Source organism: Phoenix dactylifera, chromosome 2 (assembly GCF_051530095.1).
Source record: "Phoenix dactylifera cultivar Ajwa chromosome 2, Ajwa_hap1_PhDact_Kaust_v1.1, whole genome shotgun sequence".
NCBI lineage: Eukaryota > Viridiplantae > Streptophyta > Magnoliopsida > Arecales > Arecaceae > Phoenix > Phoenix dactylifera.
Window position 1 is genome coordinate 6,934,462 of NC_143191.1, and position 17,389 is coordinate 6,951,850.

At 36.9% G+C, this 17,389-nt stretch overlaps 1 protein-coding gene across 3 annotated transcripts; it reads right to left on the reverse strand.

Moving 5' to 3' along the window:
- Window positions 1-5,534: 5,534 nt before the first annotated feature.
- LOC103710829 (uncharacterized) lies at window positions 5,535-16,690 on the reverse strand. 3 transcript variants are annotated; one of them, XM_088715152.1, is made up of 4 exons: window positions 16,222-16,690; window positions 11,508-11,695; window positions 7,300-7,422; window positions 6,100-6,234 (listed from the first exon to the last, which is right to left on the reverse strand). In XM_088715152.1, exons 1-3 carry the CDS (start codon window positions 16,592-16,594, stop codon window positions 7,339-7,341), a joined length of 645 nt encoding a protein of 214 aa, XP_088571278.1. In that variant the 5' UTR covers window positions 16,595-16,690; the 3' UTR covers window positions 6,100-6,234; window positions 7,300-7,338. The 3 variants fall into 3 exon arrangements, with proteins under 3 accessions (XP_038987435.2, XP_088571278.1, XP_026661937.3); XM_039131507.2 differs by lacking the exon at window positions 7,300-7,422 and having other exon boundaries at window positions 5,535-6,234; window positions 16,222-16,683; XM_026806136.3 differs by lacking the exons at window positions 6,100-6,234; window positions 7,300-7,422 and adding an exon at window positions 9,219-9,420.
- Between the last annotated feature and the right edge of the window lie 699 nt (window positions 16,691-17,389).

The window sequence follows — 17,389 nt, forward strand, 5'->3', positions numbered from 1 at the left end:
TCTATGCTTGATACCTTTTACTATTGTTGGATTAGGATCAAAAAGGGATTGAGCTCCAAAATGTTAGGTTGAGGAACTGAATTAAGAAATGACAAAGGATGGTCCATGTTAAAAGTGGGTTCGTGCTCCTGTTCATTTCCATGTTGAAAGGGGGATCTATCATTGTCCATTAATTCTCAAGATAATAGCATAACCATCATCATCTCACTATGGAAAGTTCTAGCCGAAAGCAAGATGAGCAAATAACAAATGCTATTTCTATTTTAATTTATAAACAGTGATTTTTAAGAGGGATAATGATATGAGAAAAAAAAAGGGCAAGAAGAGAAGAAGAGGATGTATATGGCTAAGGATAATTTTAATGTGATAATTTGTGGTAGCCTAGCTCCTTAGGCTTGTGGGCCGGCCCAAAGAGGCCATGCCCAAAGCCGACTGTGCCCTATTGCACGAGACAAGCGAATAAGAAGACTCTCGACTGGACTCTTCTTCCTCCCCCGATTCTGGTGGACTTTGAGAGTCTTAGGGCGAGCCGAGCTTATTCAAAAACCTCAGGATTTCCATCTAGTTGAGGCCTCCTCCTCCATCTAACTCCATCAAAGAACACCAGAGACAATGCCGTCCATTTCAAGTTTTCTTTTCGGATATTCTTCCTTGGATCATCATAGAAAACATCGCCAAATCGCCTTGCCGGACCGAGGTAATTGCCCTATGCCTTTTTCTCTTTCTTTTTCTATTTTTCTAGCCGATGATCCACCTTGATTCGAGCTGGCAAGTCGCCGGAATCCACTCGAAGCAGGGTGCCTAGTTTTGGTCACCTACTTTCTTGTTCGCCGTCACCAACCGCCGAAATAGACTGAACTTCACCGCCTTCCAAGACCTCTAAGGTCATCGGTCAAGGAGATCAACCGTGATCTAGGCCGAGTTATTGTAGATATCCCATGTTTTGTCTTGATCTTCCTCTCTTTTTTTCTATGCCGACCCACCATCGTCACTGGTGATGCTTTGGCAGAGGGACCGCCTTTGGCCACCAGCTACCTTGGTCGTACCACCAATAATCCAAGAAGAAGAGGGAGAGTGGGCTTTTCCCTATTTTGGAGAAGAAGAAGAGAGCCCTCTCTCTTTTCTCTCTCTCCTCTCTCTTGTTTTCTCTTCCTCTCTTTCTATCTCTACATGGTTCGATGGACCCAGTAAATAGGTCCTAGATATATTTTTTGTGGACCTAGGTTGACCCTAGTAGAGGGTCTTGGACTAGTGTTACTATGACCACCCATCATACTAGCCTTCATTCTAGTATTTGTTAGCTCTACTTGGACCCCCACCATCAACAACCTAGCATGTTACCACTGTTGTATTTGATACTGTTCCTTGATCCGATGATTTGGAAAATACTATTTTAACTGATTTAGGCGATCAAGAACCGTTGGACTCTATCATCACTAATCTCTATTGTATTATCTGTACTATGATCTGATTATTGTTTCATGAGTTAACTGGTTTGATTGGCAAGAGCAGACCGATCCAGATCGTCGAGCACTGCTACCTGGTTGCTTTGCCCTTCTTTCACTCTAACTTTTATCGACTACCATTGAACCCATAATCGATAACCCTCAATCTACTATCCTTTTTCTTGATTAAATATATGTTTCTTGATTAGATGAATTGAGTTACGTTGTGCTAACCGATTCAAACAATTGGGCATTGTCACCTAGCTAGGCTCATACTTCATTCTATACGAATCTATTTTTTATAGTCGACCCTAATTTTGTATGGGGGGTTGCAGTCATCCAGACAGGAAAAAGTCTAACGAGATTCTATACTCTAGTTTTTAAATCGAGGTAAGACCCTAACCCTTTATTTATTTTAATTGTTAATTAAAGAAGATAGAGAATATGAGTAATTCAAATATTAGAACTCTAAAATTATGAAATTAGTAAAAATTAATTTATTAATATTGTTGGTGGTTGACTAAGGACATGTTGGTTTTATATTAATATTAAATTAACTAGACATGTTAAATGTGAATTAGTAGCATTGTAATTATGCTGGTTGCGGTTGAGATAAGAATTCCTGCACTTGATCACCAATATATATATATATATATATATATATATATATATATATATATATATATATATATATATATATATATACATATATATATATATATATATATATATATATATATATATATATATATATACATACTGATATTTATCATTGGTTTTGCATCGCAAGTTTTGTGATTATGGATTTGGTTTTGCATGAGATGATATCTTTTATATGATTTCCAGTATGAATATGCTTGTATGATTATTATATGAGAATATCAATTGTTGAAAATATGACTATATGAAAAATGATATCTTGAATTGTGAGAAATGCACTGTATAATTGGAATCAATTTGATAAGGATAACAAGTAAATCATATGAATAAGATGTGTTTTGGCTAACCTTGTCATAGGATACCTTCCACCGGCTTACGCATGGAATAGCCTCCACGAGCTTAAGCATGAGATAACATCTACAGGTTTACGTGTGGGATAGCCTCCATGAACTTATGCATGGGATGGCCTCCACAAGCTTATATGTAGGATAGTCTCTACAGCCTTAAAAATGGGATTTTGTTTAGTAGTCTTGGAATGGGTCATGATTTTGGTTAGTCCAAAGCCGAAGAAATATTGCTATAAAACTTAGAAATCAAGATAATGAGAAACGAATGATAAGACATATAAAACCAATATTGAATAAAAGGTTTTATTTGTTGGTATGTCGTCATATATCTCTTTAATAAGCTGAATATTTGATGTATGCATATGCGGATATTTGTTTGTTTAATTGAGTTATATTGAATGTTTAAAAAGAGACTTCATAATTTATATTTTTATTTTGGTATCGCTTATTGCTATTTTCAAACTTTATTATTATGTTAGTGTGAATGTGCAGAGATTCTTATTAGGTTGTACAGCTCACAAACCTTTTTTTTTCTTTTCAGTGTTGAAAAATGCTTGATATTTGGTTATGGTTGAGATCATAGGTAAAAAGGAGGAACAGATAAAGCATCACTGTTACCGGTTGGATGAAAAAATTTCATAATTTTGTACAAGATCGTTGCTTGTTATGAACTAAAATCATTTTTGTTCATGGATATTGAGGTTATAATAAATTTTTTAGGCCTAGTATATTTTCTAGAGCCCTGCCATAGGGAGTGTGAGGCCGTATCACGTGGCTGACCTGGATGATGGATTTGGAATGTGACATAATCTTAGAATATCTATCACCATAATAGCACCAGAAGCTTAGGTGAATTAAGTTTATGTTAGACTAGATCAACTTCAGGATGGGATTAGGGTCTCAAGCCAAATTAAGCGATGAAAAAAATGGTTCACGTTTAAAGATGGCCCATAGCTCATGTTCATATATATGAGTGTGTAGCCAAGCACGAGGTAAAAGATTTCTGCGGCTGAAGGCATGAATTAAGAAATAGTGTGTGAGGTGCTAACTAGCCAAGGATAAAATCTCTGAATGGATATATTAGAGATCTGGTTCCAAAACTTGCTTGATTGCTAAGATCTAAAAGTCTTAGGAGAGGACTGCCATATTCTGTAGTGGTAATTGCTTATGAGCTCATAAAAAGCAGCAGCAGCAGCAGAGTAAGAAAAGATATGCATCAGCCACAGAAGTATTTAGGATGACCCGGGCTGGCTTTTTCATAACTTGTCTAAAACTCCATGTCTTCTCGCTGATATGGTGTGGAGGCTTGTGGCCATTTGCAAAAAATTCTAAAAGATCGGATCAAAGTCACTCGCCCTTTGGGCACAGGGATGCGATAACTACCGGTTTTTGGAAATCTGCCTCCAGGTTTATTTCATTCACTTTCATTGCTTTCTTTATTTGGCTCACTCTCGGCTATGTATCCTTTGGACCAAAAGCCCCACTTAGAAGTGGATTCGAACCACTGATAGAACAATTTTCAGTCCTTTACTCTAATATAGCATGTTGGTAGTAGCTACAAGATAAAAAAACTAACTCAAGAATGCAAGAGAAGTGCTTTTTAAATTGTAGAGCTACAAGAAAGCATCTACTAAGCTAACCATCTAATCCAAGCAATAGTATTTCAACTCAAGGAATAGCTTTCCTGCAAGAGGAAAGAGCATCTATCTCCATACTTAGCTGCCTCTACTTTGGGATATTTCCTTAGCTAGGTTGGCTCCTAGATAGAGCTGATTATGGGCCAGGCCTCTAGCCTCTACTCCATTTAATTTAATCGGGCTTCAGGACAGGCCTATGTAAAATTTGATATTTTCTATGCCCAAGTCCGGCCTATAATCAGCTAAGCTCCTATGCTAAAGCAACTGTACAATAGGTGATGCTATCAGCGATGCCTCATAGCATGGAATGTTATTTCTCCTTCCTCTGGTTCTTGCTTCTTCCTAATCTGTTTGGACATCTACCGGAGAACAAAGGGCTCCCAAAAAGGCATGCTCCTATAAAGGGGTGTTGATGGGTCAAGATTCAATCAACTTCAACCAACCAAAATAATTAGGGGGCCAACCAGGATGGGATCAGGCTAGACCCCAACGCATAAATGGGTTAGTATTGGGGCAACTGCACAAAAGGGAAGTAGAAAGTGTCTCCAAGTCCAATACAATGACAGAATAACACCGATGCAGAATCCAATACTGAGGCAGTGTACTTTGAATACAATATGCTTGTGCGCAAGAAACTAAGCATATAATGCAAGATTTTGGGTGTGGTTAAAGGAGGTGTAGTCTCTCAAAAAATTAGGCTGAACCTGGTTTTCTTCACTTGACTGAAAACATTTACTTGTTTTATTGCTGATATTTTCAACGTCTGTGATCATCTATTCCGAAATTTGCAACCTGCTTGGCTTCCTAAAATGCATTAATGCATGCTGGTCACTAGAGAACAGCATGCATATTACCGTTGAAGTTTAGGGATTGATCCACCCTGTTCAATTATTTTAGCCATTAGAAGAGGTGACTTGAGATAAGACCAGGTCTGCTCCCAAGGCATAAACATTCAGCATTCAAATATTTTTCCATTACTGTGATTTTTTTAACGAAAAGATTTATAGGAAGTTGGCCACACTCCATACTGCATCAATAGTTCAATGCTCAAAATATTTTTTTCAAGTAATATAATTTTTTTTATACAAAAGCTTAATAGCCAGTGGGCTACAAAGCCAGATAGCACTGTTCCAATACCCGTAACCACTAATCTTGATGAAAACAAGAATTATATGCACCTCTTTAGCACAAACATCATGAGACTTTCGCACTGCGGTAAGCTGGCAGCTTCAGTTAGAATGATCTTAATGCAAAAATGTCAAGTACAAAATTCTGCCCCATATGCCAACTGATTTTGAACTAGCAGCAGAAGACCTTCATAAACATTTTAACACCTGATAATTCCTCAGGGCTTAGGTGATAGATTGAGTTCCTGTAACAATAACATACCCAGAAGTAGCAGCTAGAAAAACAATTAGCACAAACACATGGTTGAGGTGCCGAGAGGAAAAAAAACCCTTGCAATATTTTTGTTGCATCAGAGTTTGATATTAAATTGTAAAAGTACTACGAAGGACACCATGACCTCATGAGAGCTTGTTAGAACAACTTACATGGTTCGAAATGCTTCATTTACAGATTAAGCAAAACATTAAGGACAGGCATATGATGATAAAAAAACCTTTACATTATTTTCTCAGCAGAAGGCCTCTCAACGACTTCAAAGTCAAAATCTTCAACAGCATGCCAATCACCTGATTCCTTATTAAGCACTATTTTCATTTGGGGAGCATGATGGATTGCCTCGTTATAATCGTCCACTGGAATGGGCTTTCTCAATTGATCTTGCTGGTGGGAGGAAGAAGGAGAATGGAGTTGGCCTCTCTCTACTAAGAGTTGATCGATATATCTCTCCATCAGAACAATGCTACCATCATCTCTCTCTCTAAATGAGAAGTCTTCTGTTCTGGACTGTTTTTCACCATCAGTGGTATCGCCAACCTCACTAGGTACCTCAGACCACTCATGCATGCTTTGCTGTGACGTTATTTTGGTGATTGCTGAGGCTTCCTGAGCTTGATCATCCTCTAGTTGCATATTGCTTCCACTCGTTATCAAAGGAAAACTCTCTGCCCTAAAGGTCAGGGACTGAGCATCCACCCTATGTTGCATCTCCTTCAATTTTATTCGCATGGAGTCCACAATCTGCAGATATACTTATTACCAGAGAGAATCCAATTTCATGCCTCCACAGGCATACAAAGTAGAAGTTTATATGCTCAGAAGTCAGAACATTATAGGACACCTAATAAGATAACTTTCAAAAGTTTGGAGTATTATAATTTCATAACATTCACTAGTGAAAAAAATGAAGTATATTAAACAACCTTATTGTGCAAATCTTGAAAGCTTCGAGTAAATGTCAGTATGTTCTCACAAATATTGTGCCAAAAAAGCATTAGTATGTGTAAACATGAGCTCCAAAATCAATAATAGGCAAAAATTTTGTCTAAATTTTCAGATGAAAGGAAAATTTGACCGCCCATTTGAACAAGCCAGCTAGCAAGTCCATCAGTGTCCTAAATTGACCACTCCCTAAAAAGTCTCCAGAGTCCAGAGAGTATAAAATATGAGCAGCATTTAAATGTCAAGATTCTACCTATAATCTAGAAAAACATAAATTTCCTCCCACTCGAATGAAAATAAGAACAAACAAAATACAAAATGCATGTATACCAAAAGTAAAATAGGTGGTAACAAAAAGCATGAATAAAACAAATACTTGCAGAAGACATTTTAATAAAGAGAGAGAGGCAGGTTAAACCTATGGTCCACATTGACAGGTCAAGACAATTATAAGAAGCTTCATAAAAGGTAGGAGCAAGGATCGCCGTCTTGGTACCGGACCCCATACCGGTGCCATACTTGCACAGTATCTATATGGTATGGTACAGAATTTTTTTGGTACTGATACTCGGTACGCCACCCGTACCAAGTATCGGTACGCCATCCATACCAAATATTGGTACCGACCGGTACAATACGGTACGTTCTGTGCTGTGCGGTTTGGGCCGGTAATGGCATTTCTTGGATAGGAGAATATAATGATGAAGAGAAACCCCAATACAAATCCCTCAGTCTCACTGCCTCTCAAATGCCTAGACAGAGAAGATCCCCAAAACTCCTGAACAAGCAAAAGTATACGGACATCCCCAAAACCCGTAGTGGGCCTCGGCCCCCAGGCCAGATGCCTGTGGAGAGGCACTGTACCTGTGCATCCAAGACACTATATAGCAACCAGATTTATGGCTAGCAGGTAAAACCAATTCGTTGCCTTCCTGACTGCAATAAAAGCCAAGGGACAGACAGTATAAGTGAAATAAGTCTACAGACCTGTTACAGGAACAAAAATCAGAATTAGTCAATATGCAGGAGAGGAAGGTATTAAATCCTTACAAAGATTTTTTTTTTGTATGGCATTCAACATTTCTTCAAAATGGTTGAAGTCCTTTATAATCTATTTTCCTGTACTTCCATTTAGGAAGGTTAGACAAAATTATTATTCTACTCAAAACAAGGGGAAAAGTAGAATTTTCCTCTATTTTTTTCAGCCACTATATATTCTTTCCTCTTAAGTTCAGTACATGTGCCATATAAATTTCATAGGCACATGGGCTCACAAGATTCACAAGCGACCATGTACACTCCTTCCGCTTAAGTTGGTCATGTGGGTTGGCCGTGCTACATGAAAAGTTGAATAATGCTATGCAGCTCCTGAAAAGTGCACATGAACTCACAGATTTGTTGCCATGTCTGGCGCTATGTATTTGCCAAAGCAGCAGTTATAGGCCTGATGAACATAACACATGCAATTTACAGGTGCCCCAAAGCATTTTCCTTAAGAGTTAGTTGATAGGACCACAGCGGCCCATCAAATATTGCATCTCAATTTGTCATGTACACTGCACATGCTACATGACATTTTATCCCTTGTTTTCAAATCTAGTTTGGGGGAAGTTAATTGTGCCTAGATGTTTCTATTTGATATGTCTGGACTAGGCACAGCCAGTCAGCTTTGGCAGGCCTACCTAGATGTTGCCAGTCAAAATGTCTGGATTGAGCAGTGCCCTTTTTTTCTCCTTTAACCCAGTTGGTCATGCCATGCCAGACCTCCTCGGCTAAATACATTACTGAGAACACTTGCATCAGTTGAAGAAAATCAAACCATATCTAAAATTGATCCGACATAATGTGCAGTTGATGTATAATGGGCGAAGAATGAAGCAAAATATCTTTTTTATAGTTACACAATAAACTTTGGTTACAGAATGCTCACATGTTCTATCATGCATTATACATAGATTTCTTGCTAGTAGTAGCATCTTCTAGGCTATAAACTGCCTAATATAACTCACCGTTCCTCCACCAGCCATGAAACATGGCAATTATGATAACTGATAACTGCTCGCTGCTTCTACTTGGAGTAAAAACTTCGCTAGCCATTGATCATTGTAATTATGTCTACTGCATTGATACTCTTCCTCCAGAAACTTCCATACAATCTGTTTCCATTTCACAAGCTAGTTTTAAATTCCTCTTGGGGCCTTCCAGTCTGTTTCCTTTCAGAATTATGGAAGTCAAAAGGATTGTCCTTTAATTTATGCTAATTCTTCGCAAAAAGAATGCAAAGGATTCTCTTGATAGTTCAAGACATCATTTAAGAGAATCATGGCACCATTTTATCTAGAATTTCCTTGGAATTGGAATCCTGAATGAGGACTAAGTCGGATGTTGATGCATTGAAGTCATAAGTCAGTATGCTTCAAACAAGCTGTCAAAACTGAAAGGTGATCTTGTGAGACCCCCTAGTGTTTCCATAATGTCCTCACGTTGATAGAAACGTAATCAAAATTATTCAAACATTGCATCTAAACATTAAAGATTACAAGGCTATATGCTACTCTGAGAAAAATGTTCAATGGCAGTGACCAGCAAACAGCATTAAACGAATTGCTCAGTAGGGCCTCAAGATGTTCAAAGTGCCATAGGGTTGAGGAAGTGAAAATATCAGATCCTTCAATATGTGCAAAGGAGGAAAAAATCAGAATAAAGAGAGAGAGAGAGAGAGCAGAGACAAAAGATGGTTCTGATATAGGTTTGCATGACTCGTGAATGAATGAACACGACACTTGAACTTGTTTCTCTGCATCAGCAAATTCAATACCAGAAAAGGTCATTTGATAATCATAATTGCTGCAAACATATTTATATCTTCATCTTGAGGTTTCTCCTGTTTCTGATTCTTTCACATTTGTTATCTTTCACTGGAATTTCATCAAAGGTTTCCAAAAGCAGTCGCCATACATAGGCAGTAAAGGTGCTGCACAGTGCCTAAGAAGTATACAAACACTTAGGCAGGAACCTATATGATTTATACTTTAAAAAAAAGAATAAATAAATGCATAATTGATAAAAGAATAAAATTTTTTGAAATAGTTCTATAAAGATCCTATATATATATATATATATATATATAGGAGTTGGAACGCCATATATCTCGGGCTTGAGTTTATGCAGGCCACTTGGACACCCACTATGTGACCTGTCCATATACAAAGGTGGCTTAGACCATAGTTTGCTGTACCACATCATACCGCCTAGTATAAGGCATATCATACTGCACCACTAAGGAAGCGGGACTCGGCATGCCCCCAGTACCAAGTTCCAGTATCAAGGTATGTATCATACTGACACTCGATACGGTGTATGCCAGTTAGGTACAGGTATAAGATCCAGTTCTGAGACTGTAAACCTTGGCTTAAACCCTAGGTAGAGAGCAAAGAAAGCAGATTTTTTTCAACGGATAGGCTTGATTCAGCTCACAAAGAAGAAAAGGACCTGCTTGTTAGGAGGCAGCATGCACATATGTTGCTGCATAGACTGCTTTTTAGACTTAGAACAGTGGTTTTATCTAATATTGTGATGGAGGCTAACTGGAAATGCCCTGCAATGCATGGAAGACCTAGATGATTTAGAAAACTGGAGTTTGGATCAATAAAACTCCTTGCTATCCTCCTAGAGATGGCCAACAAATTCTGTTTTCAGTCTTTAGATGAGATATGGGTCCAAAGAACAAGTTTCTAAAGGAAACTTGCCAATTGGTGGTAGTTCATAGTAGCCCTACAACAAAAAATTCAGGTTATATATTTCATATGTCTGTGACAAACAAGAAGAAACTAAGGCTTAGAAAAGCAAAACAGCAATAGTATTGGTACATATTGAGATAATATAAGATAGACCAAGAATAGAGGAGGTAGCATGCATGGGAGATGGATAGAGAGAGTTAGAGAAGGGCCGAACCCAGCCAGTCCCACTCAAATAATTCATGTATAACGATTTTTGATATATCCCTGATAAGCCCTTCTACAGGCTCTTCATGACTTGTACAAGTAAATTAAAACTCTTTGAAACCAAGAAATCAATATCAATATGGACACTCATTCCTAAAATGCAAAGCTCAGAATGTACAAAATCTCTCAAAACTATATGCAGAAAGACACCTAAAACAACAAAATATCCATCCTTACAATTTATCCACCCCAAGTTATACCTAAAGTAGGACATTTGCACATTTATCCTACTTGTAATGGCACTGGAAAGCATGCTTCAATTTTTTACCTAAATAACAGTTCCCAAAATACAGTGCAATATAAACTAAACTAATTTTTTAATTAACCATCATTATGCCATAGTCATTTTGTATCTGGTTAGATATATTCAAATGAAAGTTCATAAATAGCGTATTAAACAATTGGACTCAACTGATGAGGTCAGAAAATTTAAAATGTGCATCTAATGCAACTTAGTACCAGCAACAAAGATGTCATACTCTTATTCCTGATGCGTTATAATAATTAACGATATATTAAAGTTAATTGTGGAAGAATGATGGGAGGAATACAATTTTTGAAGAAAAATGAAATGAAAGAACACTTACAGACAATCATGAAAAGATGATGCATTAGAAAACAAAAACAGATAGACTCATTATATGCATAAAACATAGTGTTGTCGCTAATTAGTTTCATAGAGATTTAAGGTTTTCCATCCGCTCAACAAATTAGATGCAATTTGTTGAGAAATGGGAACACTTGCAGAGCATGGTAGAAGCTCCAGCATATCTTCAATAAAGAAAAGTGATATGGTTGTGAATATTGGCAACCGAGTTTTTCCCTTTTCTTTTTTTCTAAGGAGTTAACAAGGGAGTAAAATTGTGGCCCAAATGTAAGCTAAAGATTCCCTGAAATTATGTTAATCAGATCAACAATCTACAAATAAGCATACTTTCACCATGCTCCAACATGAATCATACTAAAAATCTTTGATTACAGACTCAAGAGGGAAGAAGCAAGATTGATGACAGCTACTAACATGGAGAAAAGAGATAAAAATATATATTGCGGAACTTGAGCTTTTACCTGCTGCGTTGATAAGCGCTCCATATCATGCTTATTCAGCCTTGGATGCAATAGTGCAAAGTATATCTTCCAAAAACATTCCTCACTCATATAAGTTGGACAAAGGCTGATCCTAAGAGCTGTTATACTTGGAACCAAGCGCTCAACAGTTGATATATGCTCTCTTTGAGAATGAGACATTAAAAAATCTGCAATAGCATATTAGATTAGAAGCATAAAAGGTTTCCTTTTGCTCTAATTTTATGCTATGTTGTTGCCTAATGAGAAATCAATTTATAATATTAGTTGAAAGCTGCCTGCACAAACACAGGGAGCTTAGTCACTCTTTCTATTTTGAACCATTATTTACTTGAAAATATTTCTTGACATGTCATATTGAATGCACTTGCAAAAATTAATCTACCATATAAAAATCAGAATTTTTATTAAAGACAAGTTTTACGAAACTGTTTACATTGAGACATACCAGCACATACCATAACTAATCTGCAACCAACAATGATTTGATGGAACTTGATAAATGTAAGCAACAAAACTGGAAAAGAAAAAAGATTGTTGGTTAAGAGATCATGAATTTTCTGAAATTGGATATTAAAGGCCTGAACTTTAGCGCAGAGGATTCAAAAGCTCCAAAAAGCAGCCTCATCAAAACGTAGATAGAGCTTTCACAAGAATGCTTTGAAGACTTCATGAAACATAAGTGTGATAACATGGATAAGTGTGTAAAGAGAAGGTAACATTTAGCAAAATATCATTATTTAAGTCAAGGGCAAAGAGCATCTTTAATTTGGGGTACTTGTCTCAACAACCCACAATATCTATTTTAATTAAAAGCAAATTATGGTTTGCTAAGATCAATTTGAGTAAGAGTCAGCATAAGTTCTCTTTTGTTGCTGAATTATTTATGGTGGGCTTTTGTTTGTTTGTTCTACCATCACTTCCCAAAAACTTCTACAGAGTTTCAGAATTTATTGCTTAGTTTATTGTTTTGAAAATTTAATTGGAGACTTTGTTCATGTAGCTTCTTAGGGAGTTTAGATCAACGTATTGAGTCTTAGTACCGTACCCTATAACAGTAACTTACATCTACGATCAATCAGTAGGTATATGTGTTCGTAGCAACACATGGTACTCTGCTAGAGTCGGCGCGACAGCTGTACTATACATTGGTACAGGAGCATACAAAGCCCTCATACTGTACTAGGTCAGCATGGTATGCCCCATACCGCGTGGGCAATTTGCCCATACCAGGTCGTTATGGTATGCTTTGTATCGGCCTGTATGGGTATGCAAAACCAGGGTTAGGATTATGTACCATAAGTCAGCAATAGGCCAAAGGCAAAATTATAACAATGTATTTTATGTCTATCATGCTTTCTGAATTTTATCTCTATCATGCTTTCCATCAATATCCCTTTGCTCATAACATTCAAAATTTCTTCCTTCATCTTTCAATGGTATGGTCTTATTGATTGTTCACAAAACCTCAAAAAGGTAGGCCTTCGCTCCCTTCCACAAAGGTATGGTCTAATTGATTGTTCACAAAAACTCAAAAAGGTGGCCTTCTTTCCCTTCAGCAAAATATTTCCTCTTTAAGCCTTAATCTACTGCCAAGTCAATGAAACTAGCAGTCATACTAAACTTGTACAAGGCAGGCTTAAATCGAGTATTAGTAAAAGTTTTGCAAGAGTTAAATCTGTCTATCAAGTTTAAGAGATGACACCCATTTGAGACATTAATGATGAAATAGGAGGCAATCATACATGAGTACCAAACTTTATAGACTTGACTTCAAGAATAACATTGTACCTTCACAATATCTAATAATAAATTGAGGTGCTCACCAACCAGACATTGCGAATTAAGAAATCGTCAAATAGGATAACATCACCTTACATCTAAAATCATCAAACTGAAAGAAAGAAAGCACAAGCCTATTTTGCCAGCAAATAACGTAACAATATCAATTCTTGGTCACAAAGAAAATGATATAAGAAGTATGACATGAAACAAGTGAACTGTGATTCAAGAGTTCAAAAGCAACTAGCTCAAGCAACAAGAAACAAAAGAAGATATAAAGCAACTAGTCATGAGGAGACCCAGTTTCAAAGACTGAGGCCATGAAACCTTGTCCCCACTACGCCCTAAGTTTATTAATCCTTATTGGCATTTTTCCTTAAGGTCGATCTCTAGCCTGATGTGCAATGCTCCAAGGATGGTTTTGATCCAATCTGGCTCATTTTTTTAATTAGTTACTTGAATTGGTAATTACACTCTCATATCTTTTTCATACACTCTTGATTCTCTTCAATTTAAGAAGAAAGCAAAATCTGAACCAAGAAGTTGTTTTTATTTCTAATAAAAGGGTGTATACACGAGCAGGATATATGCACATATTGGAGACAAGCAGGTGGCTAATAGACAAACAATGTTGGAATCTAGCAACTTGCATTAGCATAATGTAAAAATAGAAGACAAAAAAGATCAACTAGATGGATCACGACTTTAGAACAGTAAGAAAACTGCTAGAACCTAATAAACAAATAGTGAGGACATAAATGGTATACGATATATGTTTAATATACGTTCAAAAGCATTCATTATATATACATAAACATTTTAACTACCTTCCAAGACCATCTCAACTTATTTTTCTTATTGTAGACATGAGATGTATTTCAATAAATTTTTAAAATTTTAATTATATGGATGTATGAATTGATAAAGCCGACCCCACATAGTTGGGAAAAAGCAAGATGATTATGATTTTGTATGGAGTAATAAATACAATTCGGTTCTTGATGATTTAGTTCTCTTATTTGTCTTAAAACATTAGATTCAGATAGAGGTTAAAGTTGCATGCAGTTATTATAATGGGTAAATTACTATAAGTATAATAGATGCAATTGCGGCGGTCTCACAGTGACTTGAAGACAACCCTTCAAGGCTTTAATTGGGAGTCTGAGTTATATATAGTAACAATAGATGGAGCAGCAACTAAAATGGTGCTAAAAAATGAAAAGGACAAACTCAACTTAGGAAGTACATGCTCTATAGACTTTTCAACATATCTGCGATCAATAACCCATAAAGTTTGACCTTGCATTAACTTCGTGGATCTTTGAATCCATTCATGATATTGAACTTGTTCCTCCAATATACTAGGATAAACAATCATTTTATCTGACAATTCGGTAATGTCACCTGGGCACATGACTGGTGTGCCAATTTTCCAAGAGTCTACAAGAGCAGGAACAAGAACCTTCAAAAATTAGACTTTTGAACACATCTGTATTGTATTTTATAAAAAAATTGTTAGAACAATTGCTTGGTAATTCAATAGAATCAACCAAATTGGTAAATATTATGTTAGACTCAAGCTCTTAGCTATAAATGCCAAAAGTTGACATGTAATCGTGATGATATAACGAATTGTTAGTGTGACGTGACATTGAGTGCCATGAAGGTCTAGCTGCCCAAGTGTCCAAACACATCAAAATAAAGCATGTCAGCCCCCCTTCATTCACACACTCACAACTCAAGAATTTTCAAAGAATTAAGTAATAGTAAAGAGGAGTAGGGTGCCATTTGTCTTTATCATTTGAAAGACTTGATTCAATCCACCTCTCAAATCTTATAAACTAAGTGGAGACTAAGTACTATAGAATTCTTGATAATGTTGTGCAAAATTTTTTTTTTTTGTTAATACATGCTACTTCATCTTGATTGAGTCTTGACTATCATCCAATAACAATTGTGGCTCCCTACATGAAAATCCTGACTCATCCCTCATTTAGAACTTTATGTAAGGTGTATATGTAAGTATGTTAATGCGTGTGCATGCATGCAAAACTGAACACATGTATGTTTGGATGGACATAGCGAATATATATTATGCAATGTTATCGCCTATTGAAAGTTCTATTTTACTAATATTCAGTTCTAAAACATCAACTATATGATCATTGGAACCGCTGTTGGCCATATGAATTTGAAGTGTCATTTCTTTATCCTATGCACAGCATGGCCCTCTATGGCAATGATTGCCCAAACCTGGACAATCACCATAATTTTTCTTATAATGTGTTCAGCACACCTATCAGGCCTCCATTTATATTGCCCGAGGATCCAAAATCAGAAGACAATTCTACTTGGTTCTTACAATTTCAGTATTATTGCCATTTTGCTTTATGTTGTCTTACATCTTCTCTGTGATGTTTTTACTGGATTCAAAGAGATTTTGAGCTACAAAATTGTTGATTCAAAGTCGCACCTTTCTCTGCTTATGCATGCAGGAGCAGTTCATGGTAGGCAGTGTTGTATACTTGTACCTCGAGAATATTATCAAACTTACCTTGTGTACCGTGAGAGGATAGAGCTATAAAAGGACAACCCCATAGACATGCCTCAACTACTCAGGCCACTCCTAAACCCTCAAATTTTTCTAATTATTATTTTTTCCAATTTAACTTGTTTTAGATAAGTCCCGCAAAACCACCATAAAATAGATTAAGTTAGCTTTTCCAGCACCAGTTAAAACCTTCAATAATTCAACCTTCTATACAATTCATACCGCGAAGTACTTAACTTGGGATCCTTCCAAAAAAAAAAAAAAATCAACAAAGGCTAAATTTTTTCAACGGTTCTACCATGCGAAAACTCGAAGGACAACTCTTTTCGTGACCACAGCAGCCAGAAGAGCAAGGGAAATTACCATCATCCACAGGGACCGGAAACTCCAGCCACGATTCGGGGCACTCCACAAGTTCCGTGACAAACTCCACGACCTCCTCTGACACCCCGCCGACCCTCGATTCCCTCGACCCTCGATCCCTATCCGGCGGCGTCGGGGCTTTCCTGAAGGCGATCGTAGAGAGCCGCGACAGGCCGCTGCGGAGGCCCCCGCTGATCTCGGCGAAATCGGCGAGGATCCCGGCGAGCACGCGGGAGGGAGGGCGGGGGGACGGCGGGGGGGAGTCGGCGTGGGTGGGGGCGTGGACGAGCGGGGAGAGGAAGCAAGCGATGTCGACGATGTGGCGCGCGAGCTCGGAGAGGTCTGCCCTCACGCCGTGGAAGCCTCTCGCCATGGCGATGGCTAGGATGTGGAGAAGGAGCGACAGGAAGGAGGAGCGAGGAGTTCCAGAGGGTTGGTTAAGTTTGGAGAAGAGGTTCTCTTATAAAATTTTATAAAATACTTATATAATGTGACCATGATTTTAAAATTGATAAAGTTTTATAGAACTAAAATAAAAAGTAATGTCCAACTATAATAATTAGACAAAAGTGAAGAAGAGTATAAACATGATTGCTATTCAAAGATGGATCATTCGGAGGAATAAGTTTTCTAAATACCATAACAGTATATTTCATAAAAATCTATTAATAGCAAAATAATATATTAGCTTTTTTACCTACATATCACCTTAAATATATGAATTTATATGAATGCCTTTATAAAGTTACTATTTATGCATATATCTTCATAAAACGCTTATTTATCATATATATTCTTCCATATATATATATATGTGTGTGTGTATCCATGCCATCTAACACCGTTCAAAAATAAATAGTTTAAAATTAAAAATAGCTGGCATTCATTTATGATTAGACATGCAAAAAATAGCAACTTTACTAAAATATTCATGCAATTTCTCATATTTTAAGAAAAACAAAAAATTTATTAAAAAATGATTAAAAGTGGATTGAGACTTGCCAAGTTTTTCATGATTTGATTAAATCAATAAGTTAGAAAAAGGCTAAGTCATATTGTCAAATTTTTTTATTTAAGATCTTAAATCGGTAAAGTTGGAATATTAGGTGAACATTTTGGTACTACTATTCTCCATTTGATATAATTATCATTATTGAGTTTATGACAT